This window comes from Plectropomus leopardus, chromosome 6 (genome assembly GCF_008729295.1).
Source record: "Plectropomus leopardus isolate mb chromosome 6, YSFRI_Pleo_2.0, whole genome shotgun sequence".
Classification (NCBI taxonomy): domain Eukaryota; kingdom Metazoa; phylum Chordata; class Actinopteri; order Perciformes; family Serranidae; genus Plectropomus; species Plectropomus leopardus.
In genome coordinates, this window is record NC_056468.1 from 21142878 (window position 1) to 21170253 (window position 27376).

Here is a 27376-nt window from a genome sequence, read left to right on the forward strand (position 1 = left end):
GACAAAACAGGTGTGCTTAAAAGCTGTCCAGTGTTTGAAAATACGTGAGGAAGAGAATGGAGCTGAATGGAATACAGAATAAGAGACGAAAAAGGGGGGAAGACAACACAGCTTTTGAGTCAGAGGTAAGTTAGACTTCTTTCAGGAGCTATTCTTGAATAAAAGTTTACATTTGCTGTATGTCACTGGAGATGGACTATGGATTGTTGACAATATAGGTAATTTCATTAAAACCGCCTTCATTTTTTTTGTATCTCTTGCTTAAAACATCATTTTCCTCCCATAAGCTTAGCTAACTGAGTAAATTCCAGGCTGCTAACTTTATACCAAGAGACTCAAATGACAAATTGTTTTGGGAATCAACTTACAATACTTCAAACGCTTAAAGAGCTGCATCTTTTACCGGCACAAGGTGCCTGCCAAACAAGAATGGCAAGGTGCTGTGGTTTTAGCCTTAGTAGTATAAATAGATGGTTTCAGGATTTGAACTAGAAACACACCTGTTTGTGCAGACAGACATACTTCCAGTGTGCACAAGAGAAGTTATTTAACCAGTTTGCCTTTAGGTTCTAAGTAAATATTGTACAAGAACCTTGTGTAAATATATCTGTAAAATGACTTATTCTTAAACCATGTGTGTGTGTGTGTGTGGCAGGAGCAGCATCAAATATACATTGCAGCAGACAGTTCTCCTGAAGTTGCAGATGATGAACACAAAAAGACAGACCGACACAATAAAAGGTAACAATTTTGTTTTTGTCAAACACTCATTGGGCCTCATGCAGCAGGATTCCCTGGATTTGCTTCTATATTTCCTCTTGATTTTCGTGGTCAGAGAAAAAAATAAGAGAAGTCAAAACCAGATGCACCAAATGTTCTTAACCATGCAAACTTGCTCACACCCAGGTGTGCTGAATGATGAATCTCACCTGATTATAACTCACCTATTAGCATAGGCAACACCCTAAACACTATATAAGGGCAGAGATATGCCACCAAAACAAGGCTGTAAAACCTGGGTCTTCAACAGGTTACCCGCGACTCATGTGGGGTCCTCAGTGTTACTGCAAATACAAGTTACCAACAACTAACATATTATTAGCAAAGATGAATTTGCCTATTTGTAAAAGAAATGACAAAAATTACAGTAATGATAAGCTAACTATGACCCATTAATCCTTAAGCAATAATGTGAGCTAGCTAATGCTAAATCATTGTGCAACGGTTACATATTACTGCCAGTTATCTGTATTATTCTTTCATGCAGGACTACTGATATTCGTATGAGCCATAATGGATCATTTTGTGACTTTTTGAGCAAGAGACTCTGAAATACCATTCACCTCAGAAACAAACATGATGTATAAACATATGAATCTCACAATAATTATTATTATATATCTTAGCGTTGTATGCACCATAAATGTTATGTGTGCAACTCACTTTTCTACAGTACATGAGGTCTCTGCTGCATTTCTTTTTCTGTTAAGGAGCTCTTGGCCTGAAAAAGGCCGAACACTCCTGCTGTAACAAAAAGAAGAACTTCTGCAGTTTTGAAATTTAAGTATTGTTAAATAAACTTAAAATAAACGTGATTTTCCGGAATGTCAGTATTATCGTGAAAAATAAAAAATAAAAAAAGGCAGCAATCGCAAAATGTTTGTGATGCTGTAGATATTGTGTCAAAAGACGAATGCAAAGTAACTGAAATTAAAAGAAAATGGTTCGACATGAAAATAGAGGAAACACATTTTATGGATTAATTTGGATCCATGGACCAATTTTATTTTAAGGCCTCAAACCAATACATTTCAATCATACAATTTCATTTTATAATATTCATGCATTTTTTTATGTTCCTCAAATGAAAAACTTGTGTTTCCTTGTATTGGACAAGCAATTTGTGGATAGTGAAAACAAGATTTTTTTCTCTTATCTTGTTAAGAGTGCTGTCAACCACTTTACAAAAGAGAAGAGTGAAAATGAGAAAACATTGGTGCATCCCAGAAATCAGTGGGTATTAACAAAAAAAGGACCAAATTGTGGATACAGACAAAAATAAGCGAAAATTTGTTTGTATATTGCCGGTGTGATGCCCATTTTTCACGTCAGATTTTCTAATTTTCCTCTAAATCACCAGCCTCTCTCTTGTCCTTTTAAAGTAACATTTTATGTCCTCTGTCCTTATCTTCCTTCTTATCAGTCTCATTTTTTGTGTGCCCAGCTTGCTTGAAAAGAAAATGGAAGCATTCCAGGGTTGTTTGGCAGAGCACAAAGGCCAGATCTGCCTTATTATACGTCTGGTTGTAGGAGCAGGTGAGTATCTTTGTAAGCATCCGTTAAAGTGTAACACAGGACACTAAATGGGTTGCAGGTCTCTGTCTGGGGATCTCCACATGCTCAACGTGTGTTTTTACACAAGAGATTTTTTTCTTAAATTTTCAGCATGATGGAAACACACATTTATGTTGAGATTTTATCGCAGACAAAGTGTGTCCACTGTTCTGCACAACTGATTTTCTTTGTTTGGTGTGTTTGATTTTGCAGCCACAAAGGATTAAACCTGAGTATACTGAAAAATCAATTTCTAGTCTTGTTTTAGGATTTTCAGTCTGCATGAAGGCCTGTAAAGGGCTGTTTAATTTATCTTTGAAAAGTAGCTGCACTGGTAAGACTTGCATGCTCTTTGCCTCAGAGCAAATTGACGTGTGTGTGTGTGTGTGTGTGTGTGTGTGTGTGTGTGTGTGTGTGTGTTTGTTTAACAGGCAGAGAAAAATGAAAAGATTTTTTTTTCCAATTGCTATGATTGTTAACAGAATAATCAAGCCATAGCATATCAGAACACGTGGAGTATCTGTGTTTGTCGTGGTGCTGTCCAGACCTCACAGACACAAGAGTGCGCACACAAACACACACAAACACACACAAACGCACAGAATGTCAATGCTGGCTTTGTTAGCTCCCACAGCAATTTTAAGAGAGCAATCACTGGTACTGTGTTACTGTATTGATCCAAAGGTATTAACAAAAAAAATACTGCGGGCTATAACATAGACTGTACAAAATAATGGATGTAGCTACTGTGACGGCACCCATTGGTTTGCTGACTGCTGTCTTGAAGCATCATGTTTGGCATTTTAGCCGTTGCCATCTTGGTTGTGGAGGAGTCTGACTCACAGACTGACGCGACACCTCACAGCCTGTCCCTCCCTACCTAAATATGTGCAACCTTTGGCCTTAATAAACTGTAACTGTTTGAGTTCTAAAAAAATTTTTTTAAAAATCACCTCCCGCACAATGTCATGGATGTTGAAATTATCTATAGCGACCAAAACCGTTTTTTGTATCAGTCTGTAAACATGTTTATTTCAGCTGTAAAGTTGGGCTATTTAACACAGGTGTCTCTGGGGGTTTACCCGCTCCTGGAGCTACAGGTGATGGTTAGATTAACTGCAGTTTTGGGCACTACAGCAAAAGCTTGTTTATGACTTAAACAACTAGTTGTGGTGTTGCTCTAAAGTCTGTCCCATACCAGCCCTTTGTCTTTTTTGAAAATATTGTAGACATATATATGATTTTTTTAAACACAATCAGCATCCCCAGAGATCTCTCTGAATTTGACTTTAAGGTCCAGTGTACAGGATTTAGTGGGATATATACGCAGAAATTAAATATAATAAAAATGTTTTCTTAAGTTAAAAGGTGCAGGTTGCATTAATAAATCAGCCAATAGGGATGCATTTACATTTTAAGTTAAGAACAATATCAATGAATTAATAGAACCCCAAATTCTACATACAGCCAGGCAAGTAATTCAGCAATATGTACATATGTTAAATGACCATCAAATTTAACTCCATTTATTCAGACTGCAAACAAATAGGTCCTTATAAATAAATCCTAAATGCACAATTTATTTATGAAGCATTTTTATGAAGTTTCAACATTGGTGGGGGTACCTGGCATTTATAGAAAACTAGCATATAAAAAAAAAACAATGTCAATAATACATTTTGAATTTTAAATATACATTTTAAATATACAACCCTATACAGTATTTAACATGACTTCAAAAAATCATGCAGCACAGATGCACACATACATGTACGTCAGAATAGATACATGTTTTCTAGCATGCGAGGAATTTGATTGGTTGTTGACTCAGAACCTCTCCCAGACTTCTCATTTGACACAAATGTTTGCCCGATGAAGGTCTAGTACTGAAACGTTGCAAATAAAGTGATATTGCAAGTTAGACAGTGTGCGGGAGTCCTTTTGCAACATTTACAGATCAAAAATATCATTTGAAGACAAGAAAGCAATCAAACACAACTGTAATGAGGAGTTTTTATGGATAAATCTCATATTTGATACCCATGTTGCGTTTTTAAAGTGCCATCCTCATCAGAGTCACAATAAATCAGGTTGGTCTTTCATGTACTGAGTTTTCGGCTGTGCAGTTGATCTCTGTGTCACACACTTTAGAGTTCCTGCCGTTATTTTGACTGGAGGACGGAGAGCAGGAACTAAAGGAAAATACATAAATTGTTCTGATAAAAGAAAATGATGTCAGCTCTGTTGGATATAACTCATATTAAAACTAAATTTGTTTCAGGCCTCGTTGCCATGGTGATAGCCGCATGTGTCCTGAACTTCAACCGGGCTGTTGTGCTGCTGGTCATCGCCTTGGTAACCATATTCTTCCTATGCTGGGATTGGATGATGAAACGCTATGGTGACCGGATGTGGGAGGGGCTTTCTCCTGTCAGAGATGTCCTCAGCAGAAACTGGTTCTGGATCAGATGGTGAGAAACGTTTTGTTTCAGCAGCCACAGCGTGCACCTTTTTTATTAAAAGACAGAAGCTTACTGGTCTGGTCACCATAATGACACTGGAAAAAATTGCAGAGTCAGTATACAAGACATCTCTCTCAGTTGCTGTACCTAAAATATGTAATGTGCAAGACAGTTCAGACAATTTGTCTCCTGGCAACGACAGTGTCCTCAGACCGAGGAAGTTCATTGTTTGTGAGATCAGCATGAGCACTGAATTCAGACAGGGCAGGATAAAGGAAACAAGCAGTTGGTGGCAAAGTGTGAGAACTGCTGCGAGCTGCAGTGAACAGGAAGTCAGGTAATTGCTCTTCAGCTGTAGGACTCTTACCTCAGTGGAAAGGTGGAGCAGAGGCACAAGACTAGAACAAAACAAAAATAACAGGAATACAACACACCGGGTTAAAGACTCATTTAACTGATGGCGTTAAGGTTTCTTGACACCCACCTTAAAGAATTAGATCTCCTTTCTAGAGTGTGTTGTGTTGTGTTTTGTTTTGCATATGAATTGTCCGTGGTTAAGGTAGCCAAACTTGATTATGGATGAATTGGCATCTCTGCTCCCAAACAACCACACTGCTTCCCTTCGTGTCTCTTCTGGATCTGTTCCCGCGTGAGTGAAGGGTGGCAGTCGTTATCAGGGACAAAAAAAGCTAATTACAACGACTTATTCATTTAGCTGGATTTGAATAAGGAAGTTTTACATCAAACCACAGTAATTATGTTAACAAATAAATCCGTCGTGGTCTCGACTGGTCTTAATTAAAAATCCGGAGTCCGCTTTTGCCAAGGCTGAGAAAAGACAGAGTCAAAATGTGTTTGATTTCAAGATAAGACCAAGACCCTCCGAAAGTGGTCATGAGACTGATCTAGAGTACTACAACACTATCTATAGCCACTAAATGCTGAATCTGAGTTTACCTGGATTTGCAGTTTATTTGGCGCGATGTCTTTTCCACATTTTATATTTGGCTTAATCTGCTGCTGTTTTTTAACTGCACAAAACACTAAGCAAGGTGCAACAAGTCGTTTTCTAGCTGGCACCATGCTAAATTAGCTGAGTGTCTGTCGAGCCAAAGTTTTCTTATGAAAGAGGAGTCCTCGTTTTGTCGTCCTGTAACTTCTTTACATCAGTACAGACTAAATGTTTCTGTTTATCTCTCTGGCTTCCTCCACTCCCCTCTTTTGTCATTCACTCTCTCTGTCTCTTCAGGGTCGTGTATGTGTTACTGCTGCTGGCCGTGGTGTGTTGGCTGGCACTGGACACCGCGCGGCGAGGGACCAGACAGCTTGTGTCTTTCTTTGGCTTGCTGCTCCTCATCTTCCTCATGCTGCTGTTCTCCAAACACCCTTTCAGGGTAAGGGATGAACATGCACACACATACAGACACACACACACACACACATATACACTAATGTGATGTGTATTCATTATTGTCTGCCTTTATACACATTCCCTCGAACTCAATGTGCTCTAATTTGCTGATATCGTCATCGGCATCAAGGCCGCTTCAGTGTCGCAAGGTTTTCTTTTTCTTCAGTTGAGATTTGTTATTTGGTTTCTGTTGCCATGCAGCTGTTTTCTAAAGTACTCAAGGTTTCTTTATTTCTCTCACACATTTATCTGTTTCTCCCCTTTATTATTAATTAGCAGGATGCAGAGAAAGTACACATTTGCCTAAAACACATTTAAAGCATTCCAAATTTTGACCGGGGCAGTATCAGTTATCTGTTACGTCATTGGTTACGTTTACATACACACTAATATTCCACTATTATTTATATATATGACATATATATGACAACGGTCTGAAATGGATGCGAGTCATGTAAACTGCATATTCCATTTGGATATTCTGTTAAGGGTAAGGAATGAACACACACACACACACACACACACACACACACACACACACAGACATCTGTTGATCATGTATGTATCATATGTGCATAATGCAGTTATATGTATTGCACATGTGTGTTGCAGTGGTGTTGGCAGACTTTGGTCTGCGGGATTGGGCTACAGTTTTTCTTTGGTCTGCTGATTCTCAGGACTGCATTTGGCTTAAATGGACTGGAGTGGCTTGGAAAACAAGTAGAGGTACGCACATGCGCACACACACACACACAAACACAAACGTATTTTGTCAGATGATTGCTCTTTTTTTTTCTTTGTTTCCATTTTTTGTTTTTTCACATTTCCTTGTTTTGTTCCCTGTTTTCTTATTTTTTTTTTCTTATTTTGCCAGCATTAAAGGTTACTTTGGTTTATGGTAAATTTGGGAATTTTCCAATTACTGTAGCTTTGACACATTCACAAACATTTTATTTCTGTTTTTTTGTTTCTGTTGCTAACGATTAAAACTCTCCTCCACGTAGACTTTTATGTCGTTCACAGATGTTGGGTCTAAGTTTGTGTTTGGCCCCAGTTACAGAGACCACCTCTTTGTCTTCCAGGTATGACACACACACACACACACACACACACATGAATGAAACAGTGTGTCAGCATGGACCTTAGTATCAAGTTATGGTCGGGTTTTGGAATTTCCAGTTTATTTGTTTGGACATGTAAACATCTTATCCTGGTTTCAGAAATGTGGACAGGCCTCTGATCACTGCCTGCCATGTTTGCAGGGGCTTCATTATCTCAAGAAAAAGTAGTATTTATTGAGTAAAACAAAATAAATATGAATACTGTTTGACTCGTGTACTGTTGATAGGGATATGAATAAAACTGTCTTAATTTCCATGTAAATGTCATATTCTGAATATAATCATGATAAGACTCAACGCTACAGTTGAATGTAAATATACTCAATAATAAAAAGGATGATGATGATGATTTGTGGACTCTCTCCAGGTGATGCCCATATTGATTTTTTTAAGCTCTGTCATCTCCATCCTCTACTACATTGGCTTCATGCCCTGGCTCATTTGCAAGGTGAGGAAGTGGAAGGATAGCGACCGTGGACAGAGAGAAATACGTGACGGCAAATCAATTATTTCAAACCTTTTAACTCTGAAGCACCTTTCATGTAAGAAATACAGTTTAAGGCATGAAAAAGAATAGTGACTGCCTAGAGTAAGTGGAAACAAACGAGAACAGTAATTTATAGTTTCTAATTTATTGTTTTTTATTATAATTTTTCCACTTATTTTTCTTTGATTTTCTGTTTTTTGGTATGTTTTGTTTTTTCACAGATTGGGTTCATGATGCAGGTTACCATGGCCACATCACCACCAGAATCGATGGCCGCAGCTGGAAATATATTCTTGGGACAGGTAAAAAACCGTTTAAAGAATAAACAAAAACGTCATAATTATCTGTAAATCCACCAGTCCCAAATCAACAAAGCCCTTGTCCCTCTTTCAGACAGACTCCCCTCTCTTGATTCGTCCATACATCAGTGGGCTAACTCGCTCTGAGATCCATGCTGTGATGACAGGAGGTTTTGCTGGTGTCTCTGGTACCATTTTGGGAGCCTATATCTCCTTTGGGGTGAGGCGGCGGAAGCAGGGGAGGGAGGAGGTTATCACAATTAAGGCTATATTTTAAGAATGAAAAAGAAAGGCTAAATAGAAAAGATGAAAGTCCAATCTGTTGCTTGATCTCATAAAAAAATCAGTTATTTGAAAAAGTGATGGTTTTTAGTAAGCAAAAAAAAGAACAAGAATGATCAAATGAATCATGAATGAGTCTTTTATGGTTATCAAGGTTATTATTTTTTTCAGTGCCAGTAATTTGGGGATGTCAGGAATTTACCTGTAAAGTAGGACTTCTCAAACCAACCAATAATTACAGGAATAAAAAAATTAAACGATTACTTTACCACCCATATGAGCATGTGTAAATCAGTTACTCACACTGTGTCAAAGTCTCGCTTTGAAGAGAAAAATTAACTTTAAAGTTCATTTTTAAATACTAAGGTTTTAGTGAAATTGCATGTGTTCAGAACTGAGCATTCAACTGGACAAATGAGACAAATGAGAGCTCTTGTTAAACCCTAACCCCTCCCGCCATGGAGGCATGCAAGGATTCATTGTAACACGGGCCGAGTAATTTGTGTAAAAATGGTCAATTTGGGGTGATTCTTTTAACTTTCCAAAGTCATAGGGGTGAGAACTAGGGTCATATAAGAACCATTTTAACTCGTAATCAAAGGACTGTTTACTGACCTTGACACTTCCCTGAGAGTGCACATAAGACCTCTGTTAGGAGGTGAATGATTGACCACTAAATGTGTGTATTTTTTGTGTGTTTTATGTGCCTCTCTTTAAGATTGAGGCAACACACTTGTTGACAGCAACACTGATGTCTGCGCCAGCCTCCCTGGCCATTGCCAAGACGTTCTGGCCTGAAACGGAGACCCCCAGTGTATCAACCAGTCAAGATCTCCAAATCGACCAAGGGTAGGAAAGGACACTACAACTGTAATGATACAGTACAATACAAATCTGTCTTGTATGCCTCTGACCTTTGAATTGATAAAGATTATCACTCCTCTTGTTTAGATTGATTAAAAGCTTAACAAGAATAATTTAGGTTTGATTTAAAAACATCAAAATCCTAAATCAAAATGACCCAGTAGTAAAGCAAACTAACCTTCATTTCAAATGTTACGTCATAAATGTCCAATACTGTGAGACACAAGAATTGATTTAATTGTTTCATGAATATCTTTCATTAACCTACTCCTGCCTATGCCACACAGTGTGCTGGTGTCAGAATTACGCTGTGCATGACTTCGAGATGCACTTAAAGTTACTCTCAGAAAGTACGGGAGAACAGAATTTGGATAGAAGGAGTGTTAATTTACACACATCACATGTACGGTGGAAAACACCATTAGTTGTCGGGATGGATGCTGGGTGGAGAGTTGCGATTGATTGTGTATTGATGAATTAGAACAGAATAGGGTTGCACTAGACTGGCAGGTTGCTGTATGTTAATTTATGTTACTTATTAAAAAATCTGTTGTAGTTGTTTATCGTTATTTATACACATAATATAGATAGGATTTTTTTTTTTTGTTCAAAATGAAGTATATTCTGTTTAATTCAGGTCAGTTGATGAAAAAGGTTAATGCCTGCATACTGACTCCAAACCACACATTTATTTAAATAGACAACATTTCAGTCATTGGGTTGGGTGTAAACATTTCGACCTGACAAAGATCTCATAATGAACCAGATTTTGCCTGTTTAAATTCATTTTTGCTTTGTTATCCAAATTAACTTTAGCTGGACTTTGATGATCTTCAGCACCAACCACAGAATTTTAAATGTTGGCAACACCAGTACGCTGATGACACTTTGCTATTTTGATAAGCTGCTGTAAAGAGGATCGAGTATTATTTAACCATTCGAATGTTAACTCTGTTTCCTCAGAGAGAGTGAGAATGTGTTTGAGGCAGCATCCCACGGTGCATCATCTGCTGTGGGTTTAGTGGCCAACATTGTCGCCAACCTCATTGCCTTCATGGCACTGTTAGCCTTTTTTGATGCTGCTCTCTCCTGGCTGGGTGGGATGTTCGACTGTCCGCAGCTCAGCTTCTCGGTAATGGCCATGACCTGACACTCGAACACTGACACACCAACTTTGCAAAATATTTCTATTATATATTTAGTAGCCAATAAGTTTATATTTATATACTGCCAAAAATTAAAAAATCGACACACATCTATATGCATTCACTCTCTGCTTCTGTCTCATTCAGCTCATCTGCTCTTACGTGTTCATGCCTCTCTCCTTCATGATGGGTGTTTCCTGGGAGGACAGTTTCATTGTTGCTGAACTGATTGGCATAAAGACATTTGTCAATGAGTTTATTGCCTATCAGAAGTTGTCGGTGTTAATTAAGAGACGGAAAGCAGGAGGGCCAGAATACGTGGGCAACGTAAAGCAGTATATTTCAGTGAGTCTCACTCGTCATTTCTCCTCTTGCTTTTGTCCAGCATATCTTTATTACTATTATTTTTTAACAGTTTTAGCATAGATGACAGGCAAGTGTGGAAGGGCTTAAAGTCAATATTATTATCTACAATGTTTTGACTTCATTAGATTAGTATTTTTTCTTTACATTATTCATTAGTTTATTTTGTCTCAGCAGCAGTAGATCAGCAGTGTTGAGTTAAAAGTGTATTAAGGTGTAAAGAATCTATCAAATACCGTCTGTTTTGGCTTTCAACAGCCAAATATGACGTAGGGTTACAGGATAATAGGATGTGTGTGGCAGCTTGGTCAGTGGGCTAGGCACCATCTATCATCAGTTTTGGACACTTTTGGGCAGTGTGTCAATGTCCATGCATTACACGCTACAGGGTCTTTTCAAAATACACTTCAGTGTTTACAGGAAAAACAAAAGAGGGTGTTGTGTAAGATGGTCAGGTCAGACATGAAGGGCCACTATCCAAGCTGTCGTATTTGACGCCCCGAGGATGACAACAAAAAAGTATAATTTAATACTATACTGAAGTCTTTTGGGATATTTTTATCACGTAACATTCTTTTTTTTCCCTCAGGTCCACTCTGAAACTATTGCGACCTACGCTTTGTGTGGATTTTCCAACTTTGCTTCGCTGGGAATAGCACTTGGATCGATGAGTGAGTGCCACCTCATGAGTTGCTGTTCGCAGGCTTGAGCACTACTGCTAAACAGACCACAGGAAAATTAAAGTGTTTTTGGCTGATGTCATTTGCTGGAAAATATATATCTCTCATTACAATTCAGCACTCAGGCTAAATATCGCAAATGTAAAAAAAAAAAAGAAAGTCTTTAAACAGAGCACACAATGCTAGATCTCTACAGTCTCTGCCACACATACACACACACACACACTGTAAAAACATACAGGAAAAAATAAAAGTAGTTTTTGGGCTGGCACGAGTGGGAGTAAGTGGTGATGAATCCATCTGTTACATTTAAGCAAGTTACAGTGTGTGGGATGAATAAAAAGTAAAGAATGTTTGATTTAGCTGGGAAACAAAAGGAAACTCAGATACCCCCTCACTAATTCTCAAGCACGAATAACATCAGCAACATTTCCAAAACGTAATAAAAGCACTCAAAACAACTGTCAGTATGAAATAACAGATGCCAAATGTGAATGTGTGTGCTTCTTCAAGTGTCAAAAGAAGGATGGCACTAAAAAAGGCCTTGTTTTTACAACAAAAGCATCTCTGGATAACTTAAGGTGGAAAAAAAACACTTAAAAACCAGAGAAATGGGAAATGAGGGGTCAAGATTTGAATGCAGGAGTTGCAAAATAACTACAAAACTAAGATAATAGAAGAAAAAAGCAAGTTTGGCCACGTGAATCAAGTAGAGTTATTTACAGATTATGTTCTCCAGAAGTTACAACATGAACATTTATGTCAAATGAAAAGGTCGTCCTTGATTATTGTATTTTGAAATGAAATCTCTTTATAGCGAAAGACAGAGTGCATAAACGTTTCATTCTCAAAGGGACCGAAAAACAGAGGATTATTGATTATACTGTTGATTATACAGTTGCAAGCATGAGAAAATGTCTAACAAAAAGCTGCTTGTTGATACAAAAAGTCAAACAGGGTTAAATCAACTGTGAAAGTTTATTCATTTTATATCAGTTTTTCATTTGTGTAATTTTTCTGTGTTTCTTCTTTTAAGACATAAAATGTGATTATATATTGTGCATAGGTAGCCTATTTTATACTGAGGAATAAATGCCTTGTTAATTCATATACGTATACCTGTTGCAGTTACAGTTTTGTTTGCATTTTGTTGCATTTTTGTTTTTTCCTTTTCCAGCATCCTTGGCTCCAGACAGACGGACTGACATCTCCGATTGTGCCCTCAGGTCTCTTATTGCAGGCAGCGTCTCCTGTTTCATGACAGCTTGTATTGCAGGTGAATGTTTCCTCTTCTTTGCCTGTCTGTCATTGTCACATTGTTGCCAGTTTATAATGTTGTTTTTGTCTTATTTAAAGCTACTTTCAAGTGACGTGGATCATTCATTTTATGACAAAACTCAGGGACAGTAGACTTCTCAATTTAGATTTTAATCGCAGCATCCAGAGAATTTTTTTTTTTTTAAAGAATATTCACATCATATTATTTGCCAACACAATAGCCACACCAGGCGCTGGGCTGGTAAACATATACTGTACAGGTCTGTTACTCACAAATTTTACTGACTTTATTTTTAAGAGCTATATAAGATTAATTCCAGCCTTATTATTTTTTTGACTCACAATTTTTACAATATTACAATAATATATGCTGTACATAAAAATGTATAGATTTTAAAATGTTTTTCATCAGTTGTAGTCAATTTTAATATTTTACTATCTCACTTTTCTTTTCTTTTTTTGAATTTATTTTTTGTTACTTTATTTTGACATCTGTAATGTATATTTTTATATTCTAAGCGGAAATAATTGCAATATACTGCACTGTAAATAATGCAAATGGTTAGCTACTCCACTGTGTTTACATGTGAAGTAAATTAATTCCCTTATAAATAATAACAAATTCTGATTTCAGCTTCAGTGTTGTAATTTTCTAGGTCTGTTAGCTCTATGTTACATCTAAATGCATGTTAAAATTATTGTGAGAGCGTGTTTCTTGACAAAAGTAATGAAAACTTGACATGATATGTCCTAGAATAAATAAATATATTTAGCTGTGCACAATAGATAAACTTTCAAGGGTTTTAATGATTTTTGTGATGACATTGCTCTGTGGATTTCCCTAGGTATGTTGTATATCCCTGATCTTCAGTGTCCACATTTCCTGAGCACAGAGTTCATCAATGCCAGTGTGACCAGCAGCTCACAACTGGTCACCTGCTGCACACAACTATATAACAGGTGTGTGTATGTCTGTAATAACTGTGACTATATATTAGCAAAGATATTTTTTTGTGATAACTTTGTGCAGCTATAAATACATCACAAACAGTTTTTTTTAGAATGAAAACAGCTGACGATGAAGAAGAAGAGAGATACTGTGATTCAGTGTGTGGGTGTGTTGTATTTGCAGTGTGACGGTGTATGAGCCGTGGAACGTGACGGTCGGAGAAGGATTCAGTCAGAGCAGCTTGCACCGCTGCTGCACGCTCACACCCCCAACACACTTCAACTGCAGCCTGCTGCTTTGAATCACTGTGAACAAAAACACACACCTCACTGGTAGGAAACACTGTGGTTAGTTGTTTTTTTTTTTTTCATCTGTAATGTTTACTGGTCTTACAATACATACATTTAATACGTTTTCATTAAAGTAACATTAGGGTTTTTGTTTTTTTTTTACAAAAAAACAGCAGTCATGTGTTATGTATAGTCATGTTGTAATATACATTATTCTCAAATATTTTGCATAATTAGTACTTTTAATTTTATATTCTGAATATATTTTGATGCTCATACTTTTGTGCTTAAACTTGTATGCCGTTCACTTGTAACAGAGTGATTTTACACAATTGCCACTTTTCTTCAGTCAAAGATGTTTTTTTTTTTTTTTTTTACATCAGTCCCTTTTTTATATGAAGGCATTTATCAACCAGTAAGAAATTTCCTGGTCATGAACATATGCTGCCAAACAATCATTTGGACAGCTGATCTGTGCTGCCTCATTTGTCTTTGTATGTATATGTCATATACATTTGTTCGTTTTCCATCTGCCTGCAGCTGTCATACCCTCTAAACAGTGTCATCGACAAAGGCTGCAATGCAAAGTATTAAAATCACATGGTACAAAACCTGCGTCAGGATACTTTGCAAGATGAAAAGCGAGAAAACCAGCAAAATATTATTCTCTGTGTATTTGATAGACAGGACAAAAACTACACTTGTAATACAGACCATTACGGCAACAGGTAGAAGCAGTGTGTTACTTGGCCACTGGATGTCACTGGTGTCTTCTTTTTCCCATTCGGCAGCACTCATTAACATCAGACCCATCAGGCCACCATACACCAGTCAGTCGGACTGGCTTGACTGGCAGACTAATTTTCCAAGTAACTGGCTCATTAATACTGACAGAAATTACGAGATCGGACAAAGGGGAGGTATCAAGGTTGTGCACTTTTCAACAAGCGCCTGAGCGCGTAGTCTCAGAGCCGGCAAATGACAGTCTCTTCATTAAATCCACCACAAGCTAAAGGTCAGATGGCTCCCTTCTCGACAGGCAGGAGGTGTGTTCACACATTTCACACACCCACAGAGAGTGAACATTAGAAATCAGCCATCAGATGCTTGACACAGGACATTTTTAGGCTCTGTGTTACCATGTGTCCGCCATAAGAAAAATCAAAGTGAGCTCATTTATAATCACGTTTGTCAACAAATTCAAGACAAAGCGTCTCTTTAAAACAGATAGACCAGGAGGAAACATCATTTTTTCTGGGAATTTTGAGGAGTCAGGATTGTGTGTGTGTGTGTGTGTGTGTATGTGTGTGTGTGTGTGTGTGTGTGTGTGTGTGTGTGTGTGTGTGTGTGTGTGTGTCCGTCCATTCAGAGGGACAAGAACTAAAACGTATAGAAAGTTAAATCAGAATAGACCAACAAAAAAAATGTTTGAGCCATTTAATTAAAGATGTTACACTGAGAGTTTTACATTACAAACTAGGGACCTTTGAATTCTATATACGGGCTAATGTATGAGTAAGTAAGTAACATTTTACATCAAAATAAAAAAATAATGCTTGTGAGCGTATGATTTGAAAATTTGCCTTTGATAATGGGCTTTTACTGGTGCACATCTTGCCTAATTAAGCTGAACTGTGATTAATGTAGATAAATATTAGTTTTATTTGTGCTAATTTGTTTTTCTAATTTCACATATTTATTTATTTGTTTATATCACTGTTGTGAGCCTATTTTTAATGTCACCAAAAACCTCACTACTAATCTTTCTTTTAATTTAATATTGGCACATACACTTAATTTCAACTTTTTCTTTTAAAAGAATCTTAATTCTACGAGCATGAAATTGATTGTAAACCATTAAACAGAACTATTTACATCAAATGTTTCTTTATTTTCAAATAGCCCTGGTAACCCTGACAAAAATAGGTGCAATATATCCACATTTGATGCCAGTAAAAGGGTGGTGTGGGGGGCCAAATAAATTCATTTCTTTCAGGGAAATCTTAATCCTAGGTTTATATCATTCATCATAAATCTTACATAGAACTACTAACATCAAATGTTTCTTCATTTTCAAGTAGTTCTGAGGTGCAATTTATTCACAAGCTAAAAAGAGTATTTAGGAGGCAGATAAATCGAAGTCGTGCAAAAAAAGCTGAAAGGGTTAAATAACCTAATCAAAAATAACAATGTATAAAAGTTGTTGGGTTTTTTTTTAAACAAGCATCAAATAATTTAGCTGAACATTATAGTAATTGCTAATTGCATTGAAATTGCCCTTGTATTCAAAACATTAACTGGTAATCACAATAAGCAAACATATTTGGCTGAGCCATAAGAGCAACAAAAAAAGGATAGACCTATGACCTTTACACTTATATTTTAATCAATGAAAACACCTGATGCATTGATCTCCTGAGATATACAGATTTTACATTTGGAAATCTTGCAATATTTGAATATTTATCTGAAATAGTAAAGTCAATTTACAGAAAACAAGAACAAACAAACAAACACAGAGAAAGATTTGATATTTAAAAAAAAGTCTGGTGGAAGCTGTGTAACTGTTCTTTGAAATATACTGTTTGCACACACAGTATGATTTTATAATACCTTTTGTATTATTGTTTGTCTTTTGTGTTTATTGTATTGCACTGTAGGGATTTGCAAACTGAATAAAAATAAAGGTTCACTTAAAAATAAACATAATAATCATAATTCAGATATAAGCATATTAAAGGTTTACTGTGGGGTAGCGTACACACTGATTGTGAAAGCATCCCTCTATATTTTTCTAATAATAATAATTATGCTTTTACTGCAGCAGCACAGATGAATGAAAGGAAAGATAAAGGTGGATAGATGGAGCGATGGCAAGAAGCACAGAGGTGCAGTGGGGGGATAAAGAGAAGGAGAGCGTGAGTATTAGGAGGCTGAGGCTAGTGGATATTGGATTGACATGTAGCACCACTCCAACAGAAGGAGAGGGGGATGAAGAGCAGGAGAGAGAAACTGGATGATGAAGATGAAGTTGTCATCCACCAGCACTCCAAAAAGCGCACAACGGGAGAGGAACAAGGGGTGGGGGGCGCTGGAGTGAGGGAAGCATATGGAGGTGGATCAAGAATCGGCAGAAAACAGATTGATTGAACGTGGAGTTTGGTTGGATTCACAGAGGCACTTAGAGAGAAGGTACCAGGTAGATTTATTAGTGATTTTCTTTAAATATAGTTTTAAAAATGAAATAAAAATTTGCCCTTGATCCTGCTACATGTCTTGAAGTTGAGGAGTCTCACAGCCTGGAGAAAGAAGCTGCTCTGTAGTCTGCTGGTTCTGCAGCAGATACTTGTGTATCTTTTTCCAGATGGCAGCAGGGTGAACAGACTGTGGCTGCGGTCTTTCCTTTGGGCTCTGAGACACCTCACTTCACCGAGGCCACTGACACTCTGTCGATGGGAACCAGTGAAGTTCTGGGCAGTTTTAATCACCCGCTGTAGAGCCTTCCTGTCCTGGGCTGTGCTGCACGAAACATGCCAGTTTGTGATGTTTCCAGTCAGCATGCTTTGTGTTGTTTCTCTGTAAAAGTTAATGCGGATCTTGCTCTGGAATTAAGCCTTCCTAACTTTCTGCAGAAAGTAGAGCCTTTTCTGTGCCTTTTTAACCTGGGTGGGGATGTGTGATGACCGAGATAGGTTCTCAGTGATACTATTTCCAAGGAACCTAAAGCTCCACACCGGCTCCACTGATGTAGACGGGGATCTGTGTCTTTGCCTCCTTCTTTCTAAAATCAACAATAAGCTCCTTGGTTTTGCTGATGTTGAGCAGTAGGTTGTTCTCTGAGCACAAGATCGTTGATTTCCTCCTGATATATATATGAACTCTCATCGTTGTTTATAATATGGGTCGATGGTGGTGTCATGATGATGGTGAAAACATGGAAAACGGATGGATGGATGGACGGATAGATAGACAGATAATCAGCTTATTGATAATCTTATCAAGCTACACAAGCATTTATGTGACTGTTGTGTCTAATCACTGTTCTCCGTGATATGCTCTCTGCCTAACAAACTTTAATTGATGCTTTAATTGCTCGTTGACTCATAATTACATGGACGTGTCTTGGTGCCGAGTGAGAGATTAAACAGGAGAATCCCTGACAAATGTGTGCAGACGGATAGACGCACCGCCACATTAATTGTGGTGAACAGTGCAGAGGCATGTTTCTCATCAGAAAATTACCCACAAAAGTAGTGATCATGTTAGTTGAATTAGCATAATTTACACACAGAGGTGACACCTTCTTTTGTTTGAAATCTACTAAAACAGACAAAACTTGCCTTGGGTTGTCTTGGAGGGTTGTGATTTGTCCTTTTCATGTCTCTTTGAGTTTTAAAATGTCATTAGCTACAGTCAGTAAACTACAGTCAGTAAACTACAAGTGAAGTCATCTGTTAAGACAACATTGGCTGTTTAGTTTATTAAATACACTAATCAAAAATTACAATTTAAAAGAAATCTGGCATGGAAATACAATATTTGTAATATGTGCAATATTATTATGATGCTATGTGTCTATTACATATGCTGCTTTAAAACAACATTTTAGTACTTATATATTGTTGAAATATAGTCTTTAATGTGTCTGCTTGTCATTGAAGTTTCTGTATAGTCAACAGACCACTGGAAACCTGAACTGATTGCTATTGGCAGATACTGCAGTATTTTAAGATATTTCGTTTCACATTTAAAAACTGGTCACAGTATGCTGATTATTGAGAACACAGTAGGTAAACAGTGAGAAATACTGATTTCAATTTCCAGAGCCCAAAGTGAGACCTTTACATTTACGTTTGTTTTTTATTAAACATTAATGAAAACCTAACATTTGAGAAGCTGAAACCATGAAATAGTTTATTTATTGAATAAAAAAGTCTGATTAAGCTATTTAAAATCAAAATTGTTTCCAATTAATTTTCCACCAGACAACTAATCAATAATTCACTTCCACATTTGAGCTCTACTCGTTTGATCAATAACAAAGCATCATATTTTTAAAAAAGACTCCTATCTGTTTTATATGGTAAAACCTTAATTTGTAAAGAAGCTAGCTAAAGCTGTCAAATTATGTCAAGTAAAAAGTGAAATACAGTTAGCCTTCTGTAATGTCAAAGTATATACTTGTATGAAAATAAAATGCTCAAGTTCAGTAAAAGTACCTCAAAACGACAAGGGAAGTGTTAAAAAGCTATGTCATTAAAAAAAAAAAAAAAAGCCAACATGTACCTTAAGATTGTACTTAAATATATCACTTGATAAAGTCTTACATTCCAGCACTTAATATGTTTTATACATTTTACATTATCTTCTGAGACGGACCGCCAAAGCTCAGCATCTTCCATCCAACCAGGGATCTGTGCCTGCACACGTTAGACCCTCGACATACCGCCTGTCTATCAGGACTTACACTTTTGGACACTCACACTCTCAGTTCACACCTACAGGCAATTTAGAGTTATAATTTACCTAACCTGAGTGTCCTCAGTCTGTGGGAGGAAAGTGGAGCAGCTAGAGAAACTAATAAATTAGGAGAGATAATGCAAACTCCAGAAATAACATGTTCACTTATCTACTCATTTATCTATTTATTGGTCAGACTGACACACGAGACTTTTCAGTTATAGCTTCATCGCCTTTGTCTCCCCTGTGGAAGCCCAGAGCTTCCCACCGACACCGACCCTTAAATTAAAGGAATTGTTTAAAAAAATGAAAAGATACATGTATTTACCTATCTTTTTTCCCCTGAGTCTTAGATGAGAAGATCGACACCAGTCTTGTGTCTGTACCTTTAGAATGAAGATGGAGCCAACAGCCAGTTAGGTTAGTTTAGCATAAAGGCTGGAAACAAATAGTCTTGCTCCATCCAAAGGAAACAAAATTCATCTACCGGCACCCTTTAAAGCTCACTAATGAATACATCTTGTTTGATTGGCCGAATCTTTTGTTCTTTTTTTTGTTTAACCTGCACAGTGTGAATTTGCTGGTTGCCTGGCATCTAGTTCTGGCAAAGAACAACAAATTGTTGATTTTAAATTTGTTTTTTTGTACAGACTAATGGTTAATTTGTGCTCCCTTTACATACAAAAATAGATACAAGCATTTCAAGCGTTGTAGACATCATTCCTCATATTTCCAAGTGTCCTTTGTGATAGCATAGATACCAGCTTGTTGTCATTTACCGCAGCCTGTGCAGCCACCTTGCAAGGTTGTATGATATGTCGTCGGACGGCACAAGTTGAGAACGCGGCTAGACAAAACCATTTGCAGTGTGTTGATATGGCGAGGTTTACAACATAATATGAGGAGCAGGAAGGTCCCCATAGGGCAGGTGGGAGGGGCGGTGCATCCAACAAACCCAGAACTTTCACAGAATAGTCAGTGTTAGCTTTCAGTCTGAATGTGGTGTTTTTGTTGTTGTTTTTACTTCTGGAGATTGCATATAGGCTTCTAAAATCATAAGAGTGGTGTTCCTTTGTGAAGGTGATATTGCTGAAGAAAAAAAATCTACAGTAATTCAAATCTTTTTTTTTTTTTTTAGAACAAATCGGGGCAATGATAACTTTTTGCGGCCTACAGAAAAACATCATTCCTTCCTGCAGCATTATTCCTAGGTATTGGTGCAATGTGATTAAATAACAAATTACGTAATAATTATTTGTGGCATGGAGGGCAAATAAGAAAGCTATCTGTGTTCATGTATCTCCCCTGAGATCACGGCAGTGCGCACCAGTATTTGTGTGATCAATATCCATCTTTTTGCTGCCCATCAGAGTGGGACCATGAAGCACATGTCATGTTTTGCGAAGAAAATATTGTGATGGAAAGGAGAATCTGTGACACACAAACATTATGTGGCCCCATTAAATATCTGATGCTGCACTTTCTTATTTTTTATTTTTCTATTTTTTTTCAGATAGCTCCTCTTTGAATTACTTTAAAGACCATCTCGTCCAACGTTGCCTCTTTAAGGGTAAATATTAAGTAGCATTCAGGAGTGTTGGAGATTCAGGAGTCGAGAATGTTCCTTATTTCCTATTTGTTCCAACAAATAATACCCTCAACAACACCCGTTTGTGGCAGGTTCTGAGAAAAGCCTCTGCTGAGCGACTGTTTTATGACTAAATGTGTGTTTAGCCACATGTGCCCTTCATCCCATGTGCTTTCACCCCTGCTGGGAGCGCTCACACAGACACCATGCACACACAGGCTACACATGCACTGACGTGCATACGCTCGCTGACCAATGCACGCTCTTTCTCTGTCAGTCACACACACACACACACACACACACACACACACACACACACACACAGATGAATTCCCTGGAGGCCAGGCAGGGGGTCTGGCTGGGACAGAGATGAACACATGCTGGGATCAGAGCAGCCGTGTGTGATTCACATTTTCCTCTCTCTCTCTCTCTTTCAATCTCTCGCTTCCTTCTTTCTCTTTTCATTGACACCCCACTCCCACCTCTCCCTGGTCCGCTTACTCCTCCGCGCCTTTGAAAACCTGAGTGTTTCAAATGTATTCTGCACACAAACTCATCAGAGGACCGTTCCTGAACCTATAGAGGCAATTAGATATTTGTGTTTGAAATCTGGTGAATTTTGCTGTCTCTCCCTCTCCTTCAGAGAATCATTCTGTCTGATCCTTCACTCCCCTCCTTCCCTCTGTCCTTATTTCATGTAGCTAGCTGGGTACCAAACTCCTCATTACTTTAATTTAGAGAGCATGCCGCTCCCCTAATGGTCTCAGGGGCCCGAAGAATATCAAGTGCTGTTTAATTTTTTGATTCTATTCAGGCTTTACATTCATGTCCCTCCACCAGCTTTTCTGACCATCTTTCCATCAATTCAGTTCCCATTTAGTGTCCCTCTACAAACAGCTACTAAAAGATGGCTCCAACCCTTTTTTTTTTTTTTAAGAGTGGAGGAGGGGAAGGATGTGAGTTTTAAAAGCATATCAAAGCGCCACATGTAGTCCCTATATTTCATGCCTTCTGTTTCAGGCATCCAACAAGTGTTTACATGTTTTACTGTTGTTCATGGTCTCCTGAATGTGTACTTATTTAATCCTATCGTTTGTTGAATAAGACAGATCTCCATGGTTACAGAGACAGCAGAGAGCAGGTGGAGGGCCCTTGAGGATGCATTAGGACCTTCTTGCGAAAAGGGGATGCATCTTAGCTGTAAGCTAAACTGTGCATCAGGCCTGTCTCAAGGGCCAGCGCAGAGTTCATTGGATCAGGAATTGTCCTCAGCTCGCTGCACATCTAAATGTGGGCTGCACTGAGAGCGACCTGAACAATCAGGTAATGAGTATGCTTGTAGAAACATTATTTGTTACATCCACCAATGAGGTTATGTTTTCTAATTGTTTTGTTGCTCTGTTTGTATGCGGCTTTACAAAAAAACTTCATAAACCATGATGGAAGGGTACATGGGCCAAGGTAGCATACATTATATTTTGGAGTGGATCTAAATCACAGGGCGGATACACTTCATCATTTTTCACTTTCATTAACCTTGCGAGAGAGGCCAGTTGGCCTCAGTAGGGGTCTGTGCTCTTCGATTGCCCTGCTGTTTTTCTTCTTTTGTAAAAACTATGAAGAATACAGAGTACATACACACATAAATAAGCAGTTGAAGATCTATAATGATAAATTGCATGAGAATAAGAACAAGAATTTTGAGCTGACGGAGCAACAATCACAGAGGTTGGCACTGCCTTCTGAAAATAGAATACATATTCATTGATTTTCTATTGCAGTAAATGATGCATTAAATGTGGCTTGTTCTGTTGTTTCATAGCAGAGCACACTAATCAGCAGCTGTGCTGTAACATCTATTTCTTCCAGATGGTGGTCTAACAATGAGTAAATTTCTGTGCACAAAATAATCTGCTTTTTACACTTAATCTGAAAAAGACTGCTTTGGTAAATAAAAATGAATATTCCAAAAATATTACTGTTTACAAGCAGACATACATACTCTGAGTTATGAGCACTAATGTGTTGTTTAACACTTCAAAATATAGAAAAGTGAAACTGCTGGAGACACCTTTTCTTTTGCTTTTTTTGCATAATTTTTTAAAAAAGTTTTCTTCTGATGTTGCACTTGTTTGATCGTGTAAACACAGCCTCCCTCTTTCATTCCTTCAACCATCTTCTTAAAAAGGTCGGAGCTATGATACTTGCACATATCCAAAAAAATCTGTTGATATCCAAGTCTTTCATAATATCTAAAGGTAAAGGTATGACAATTCAGGCTATTGTCATATACTGAATAATCGTGGAATATTAACATGTAAACATAACCAATGACAATAGATAACCAAGATTTCCTTGGTTAAAAATCGGAAAACCATAAGCTTTCCAGCCACATTCACTATTTCACAGGCAACTTTATTGCCATTTTCTGTCCATCAGATGCCCTCACACTTTCCCAAATGACATAACTGCCCCACCCATCACACCTGTTCCCTCTTTCCTCATTTGCTCTGCTGCTCTGCTGCTCTGCTGCTTGGCCTTTAACTTCCCATTCTTCACCTGCATCTCATTCCCTCATCAGTCACAAGTGGACAGCCAAGACAAATGGCTGTTCACACCTGTGTCTATCATGCATCTCCAGCTGATCACTTGTGTTTGGATTTTGTTACTGCCCCGTGGACAGTTATTACAGCCACACTTTTGCTAGTTGCTCAACATTTTTCCACCCATAAGGCAAAACGAGGGATAGTCATGCAACACGTCATCCAACTCTACATGGAACGGGTAAGTGTCTGAACACTAACACGCTGTCACTAATCAACCACCAGGGTCAGTGTACTTGGTCTTTGAATTTTCCTTCCAGAAGCAGGAATGGAAAAACAAAAACAAAAAAATATATATATAATTTTCATTTCAAAAATCCAGAAATGAAAAACAAGCTATTTTAGTTTTGGGGGTCAGAAATGGAATATACAGAATAGAAATGCCATTTACTTTTCTTTGTCTCAAAAATACAATAAGATATCAAGAAATCAAAGATGTAAAAACAGTCTTTTTATGTATGTATTTATTTTTGTTATATTTTCTGAAACCATAAGTTGCCCTGGGTTAAGAAATAAAAATAAAAACATTGTTCAATGCAAAGGTGCCAAAATAGTTAGCTGTCTATAATAAAGAAAGCAGCACAAAAAAATCTTTTTTGTTTGTTTATTTTGTTTTTACCAAGGGCAACTTCCAGTGTCAGAAAATAATTTTCTTGGTATTTTATTTTATTGTTTTGATGGGAGAAAAAGACAATTGGTTTATTATTATTATTATTATTATTATTATTATTATTATTATTATTATTATGAGTAGTAGTAGTAGTAGTAGTAGTAGTAGTAGTAGTAGTAGTAGTAGTATTACTTAATGACCCCAGGAATCAGGAAAGAAAAAATGTTATACCTATTTGACCTATTTGTTCATTTATTTATTTACTTTATTTATATTTCTGAAAAGAAAATTCAAAGACCAAAAAGTGCACTTACCAACCGCTGATGACGTAGTTCCTGTTGGGGAGGTATCAGGACACATTAGCGTTTATACTACAAAATATGTGTGGTCGAATGCGTCCTAGACTGCCTCGGCAAGTGGTTTGAATGTTCAGATTGGAAATGCGTTTTGGTGGCCGTTTTTGCACCTGTATTCAGTCATTGCTTTCGTGCTCTTGCCACATTATAACACCTTCACTTATATATAGTTGCACATTTTGTACAAGAACTGCAGCTCAAATTGCTTTACAATCAAAAACAGAGTGAGAGAGAAAAGATGATCACATAAATATATTCATGGTACAAATAAGACCACAAAACACCTTCGCCCTCCTCCTCAGTCTCCTCTCAGCTTTGTCTGCACCCTCTCCCCCTCTGTCCATTCTTGTCGTACCGCCTTATAATTTCCTCCTTTGCCTAATCTTCACTCTTTTTCCCCTCATCCACTGTTGTATTTAGGCTCATCAAATTCAGAGTGAGAGGCTTCTCAGTTTTCTTCAGCAATACATGATTGAATTGAGTAGCTTGAAAGCAGAAGGTTTTAACATGAAGATGGGGAGGTGATTTTTGAAGGCAGTGAAGATTAACAGGGCCACAAAGAGACTGCAAAGTTACATCTGTTTACAAAAACTAATCATAGGTTTGCAGCCCCAAAAGAGTATTTAACTACAGTGCTGATGCGTGATGTTTAATTTGTGTCCAGACTTGTGAAAACTGGGATTGAACACTGGCTTGAAACCTTAAGAAAAACAGCCAAAAAGCAGAAACGATTAACCACAGAAATTCATGTGTATCCTCCTTGTTAACTGTTGATTTTAAAGGAAACTGAAACAGAAAAAAAAAAAAACCCTAAACCACTCTTCCTAATGTTAAAATTGAATTAATCATCCACTAGACACAAGATTTAAATATCTTAACATTATGGGGAGCTCAATAAAACACAATTAGGCAGCACTGGCGTCAATAGGAAAACAAACATGGTTACAGGGCAAGACATTTGCAAGAGTGTGATAATGCATTCTAATGGACAAGCAACAGTTAGCAGCCAGCTGGACCATTTCTGATCGGCTCCATTAATAAGACTTGATAATGTCCCCGTAGACGACGAAGACTTGTTTCTCATGTGTGTGAGTGTGCATAAATGAATGAGTAATTTTTGATTGTTTGTATAATTTGTATATAATTTTTGCCTCCGTAGCGACATAACCCCGCTTTTCTTCTCAGCGCTACAGCTTATTTAGCTTTGTGTGTGTGTGCGTGTGTGAGAGAGAGAGAGAGAGAGAGAGAGAGAGCATAACTACTTACAGTAAATGAATATCTATATATATAGATATATATATAGATATATAGATGTAACAAAGGGCAATAGAGACTACTGTGGAAAACACTTAAAATTGGTGGCTGCAGTTACTTAGATATATAGATGTAACAAAGAGCAATAGAGACTACTGTGGAAAACACTTAAAATTGGTGGCTGCAGTTACTCACACTTTTTTATATTTCTTACCATAACATAGAAACATTTTGGCATAGCAACAAGACCCCTTGAACAACAAAGATATGCCCTTACAGTCTTTACTCTGTGTTAGTGCCCTTACAAAAACACATGAGTTCATGTGGTTTTGGAATACCTTCATTGTGTTTTTGTGTGAAGCCCATGTAAATTCCCAGTGAAACCTTTGCATTTACCAATGTGAAATTTTCAGAATTACCTGTGAAATCCATGAGATAATGTGAAACTTATGGGTTAACATCTAATACTATCAGCAGAGCCGTCATAGGACATTGGCGTGACATCCCAGAGCTCTTGCTGAGCCGGAGATCTCTAACCAACAATCTGTCACTGTCATTATAGCAGAAGTCCTGGTTGAGACCCCACATATTTGATACGTCTATTTAACCAATTCATTGTACACAAGCAACGGTCCACACACACAAATTCAGATGGTATGATGAAATGTAATAGCCGTGTCACTCAAAACAAGCACAGATTTTTTCATTCTGCACAGTGAAGGTCAAACATTAATATGAAGTAACAATAACTAGAACATATTTTTGACTTGAGTGAGGGCCTTAAGTGACCAAATGGAGAGTTCAAAACCACCTGATTGTTCACAGTATTTGCCAAGTTGACCTTCTAGTATAAAAGCAACACTGCATCTGCCACTAATGCTGCAGAAATGTGATAATGGAGTTAAGTTTGGTAAAAACTGAAATACCTTTAACAGAGGAGAATGAAACAGGAGACAGTTAGTCTGTTTGTTAAAGTACACATATCAGCTCAACCAATGTCATTTTGTAAGTGCTTTATCTGAGCCAAGCTTCATCTGAGTGATACATTTTATTAGTCAGAAAGTACATGTCAGGAGATGGTAACATGAGAACAAACCCCTTGTGAATGTATGTTTACAGTTATTTTTATATTAATTGACTCTATTTTTTGCTTACATGGTAGGTGAAGATTTCAGGGGAGATGCAGAGGACACGTCCCCCTTCAATATTTTAAATGTGCATTTGTGCCCCCCTCCTCCCAATAAAAACATGACAGCAATATGACAGGACTTTTGATACATATTTCCACCATAAATTGATGCTGAAAAAAACTAAAACTGATGTACAATAAATCACCAGAATGCAGAAAATTGTGTTTGGCATTGAAAATGTCTCTGGAGAGAACCCTAACCCCCCAGTTTCATATTTGTCTACCCTCCAAATGTTGATATGAAACTTAAGCCCTTGACAGAAAGCTCAGTTTGCTAAGGTGCAGGCAGCATCTTTTAGTATTGAAAACACAATAACAAATACAGTAAGAGTAATTGTAATACCAAAAAAC

At 37.5% G+C, this 27376-nt stretch overlaps 1 protein-coding gene across 1 annotated transcript; it reads left to right on the forward strand.

Annotated features, from left to right (window-relative positions):
* On the forward strand, positions 1 to 13992 carry LOC121944766 (solute carrier family 28 member 3-like). Its single transcript, XM_042488656.1, has 17 exons — positions 1 to 125; positions 656 to 741; positions 2225 to 2316; positions 4616 to 4805; positions 6046 to 6190; positions 6820 to 6933; positions 7212 to 7289; positions 7696 to 7776; positions 8037 to 8117; positions 8209 to 8334; positions 9115 to 9245; positions 10224 to 10392; positions 10553 to 10750; positions 11358 to 11439; positions 12626 to 12724; positions 13572 to 13686; positions 13859 to 13992. Exons 1-17 carry the CDS (start codon positions 57 to 59, stop codon positions 13974 to 13976), a joined length of 1974 nt encoding a protein of 657 aa, XP_042344590.1. The 5' UTR covers positions 1 to 56; the 3' UTR covers positions 13977 to 13992.
* Positions 13993 to 27376: the final 13384 nt, after the last annotated feature.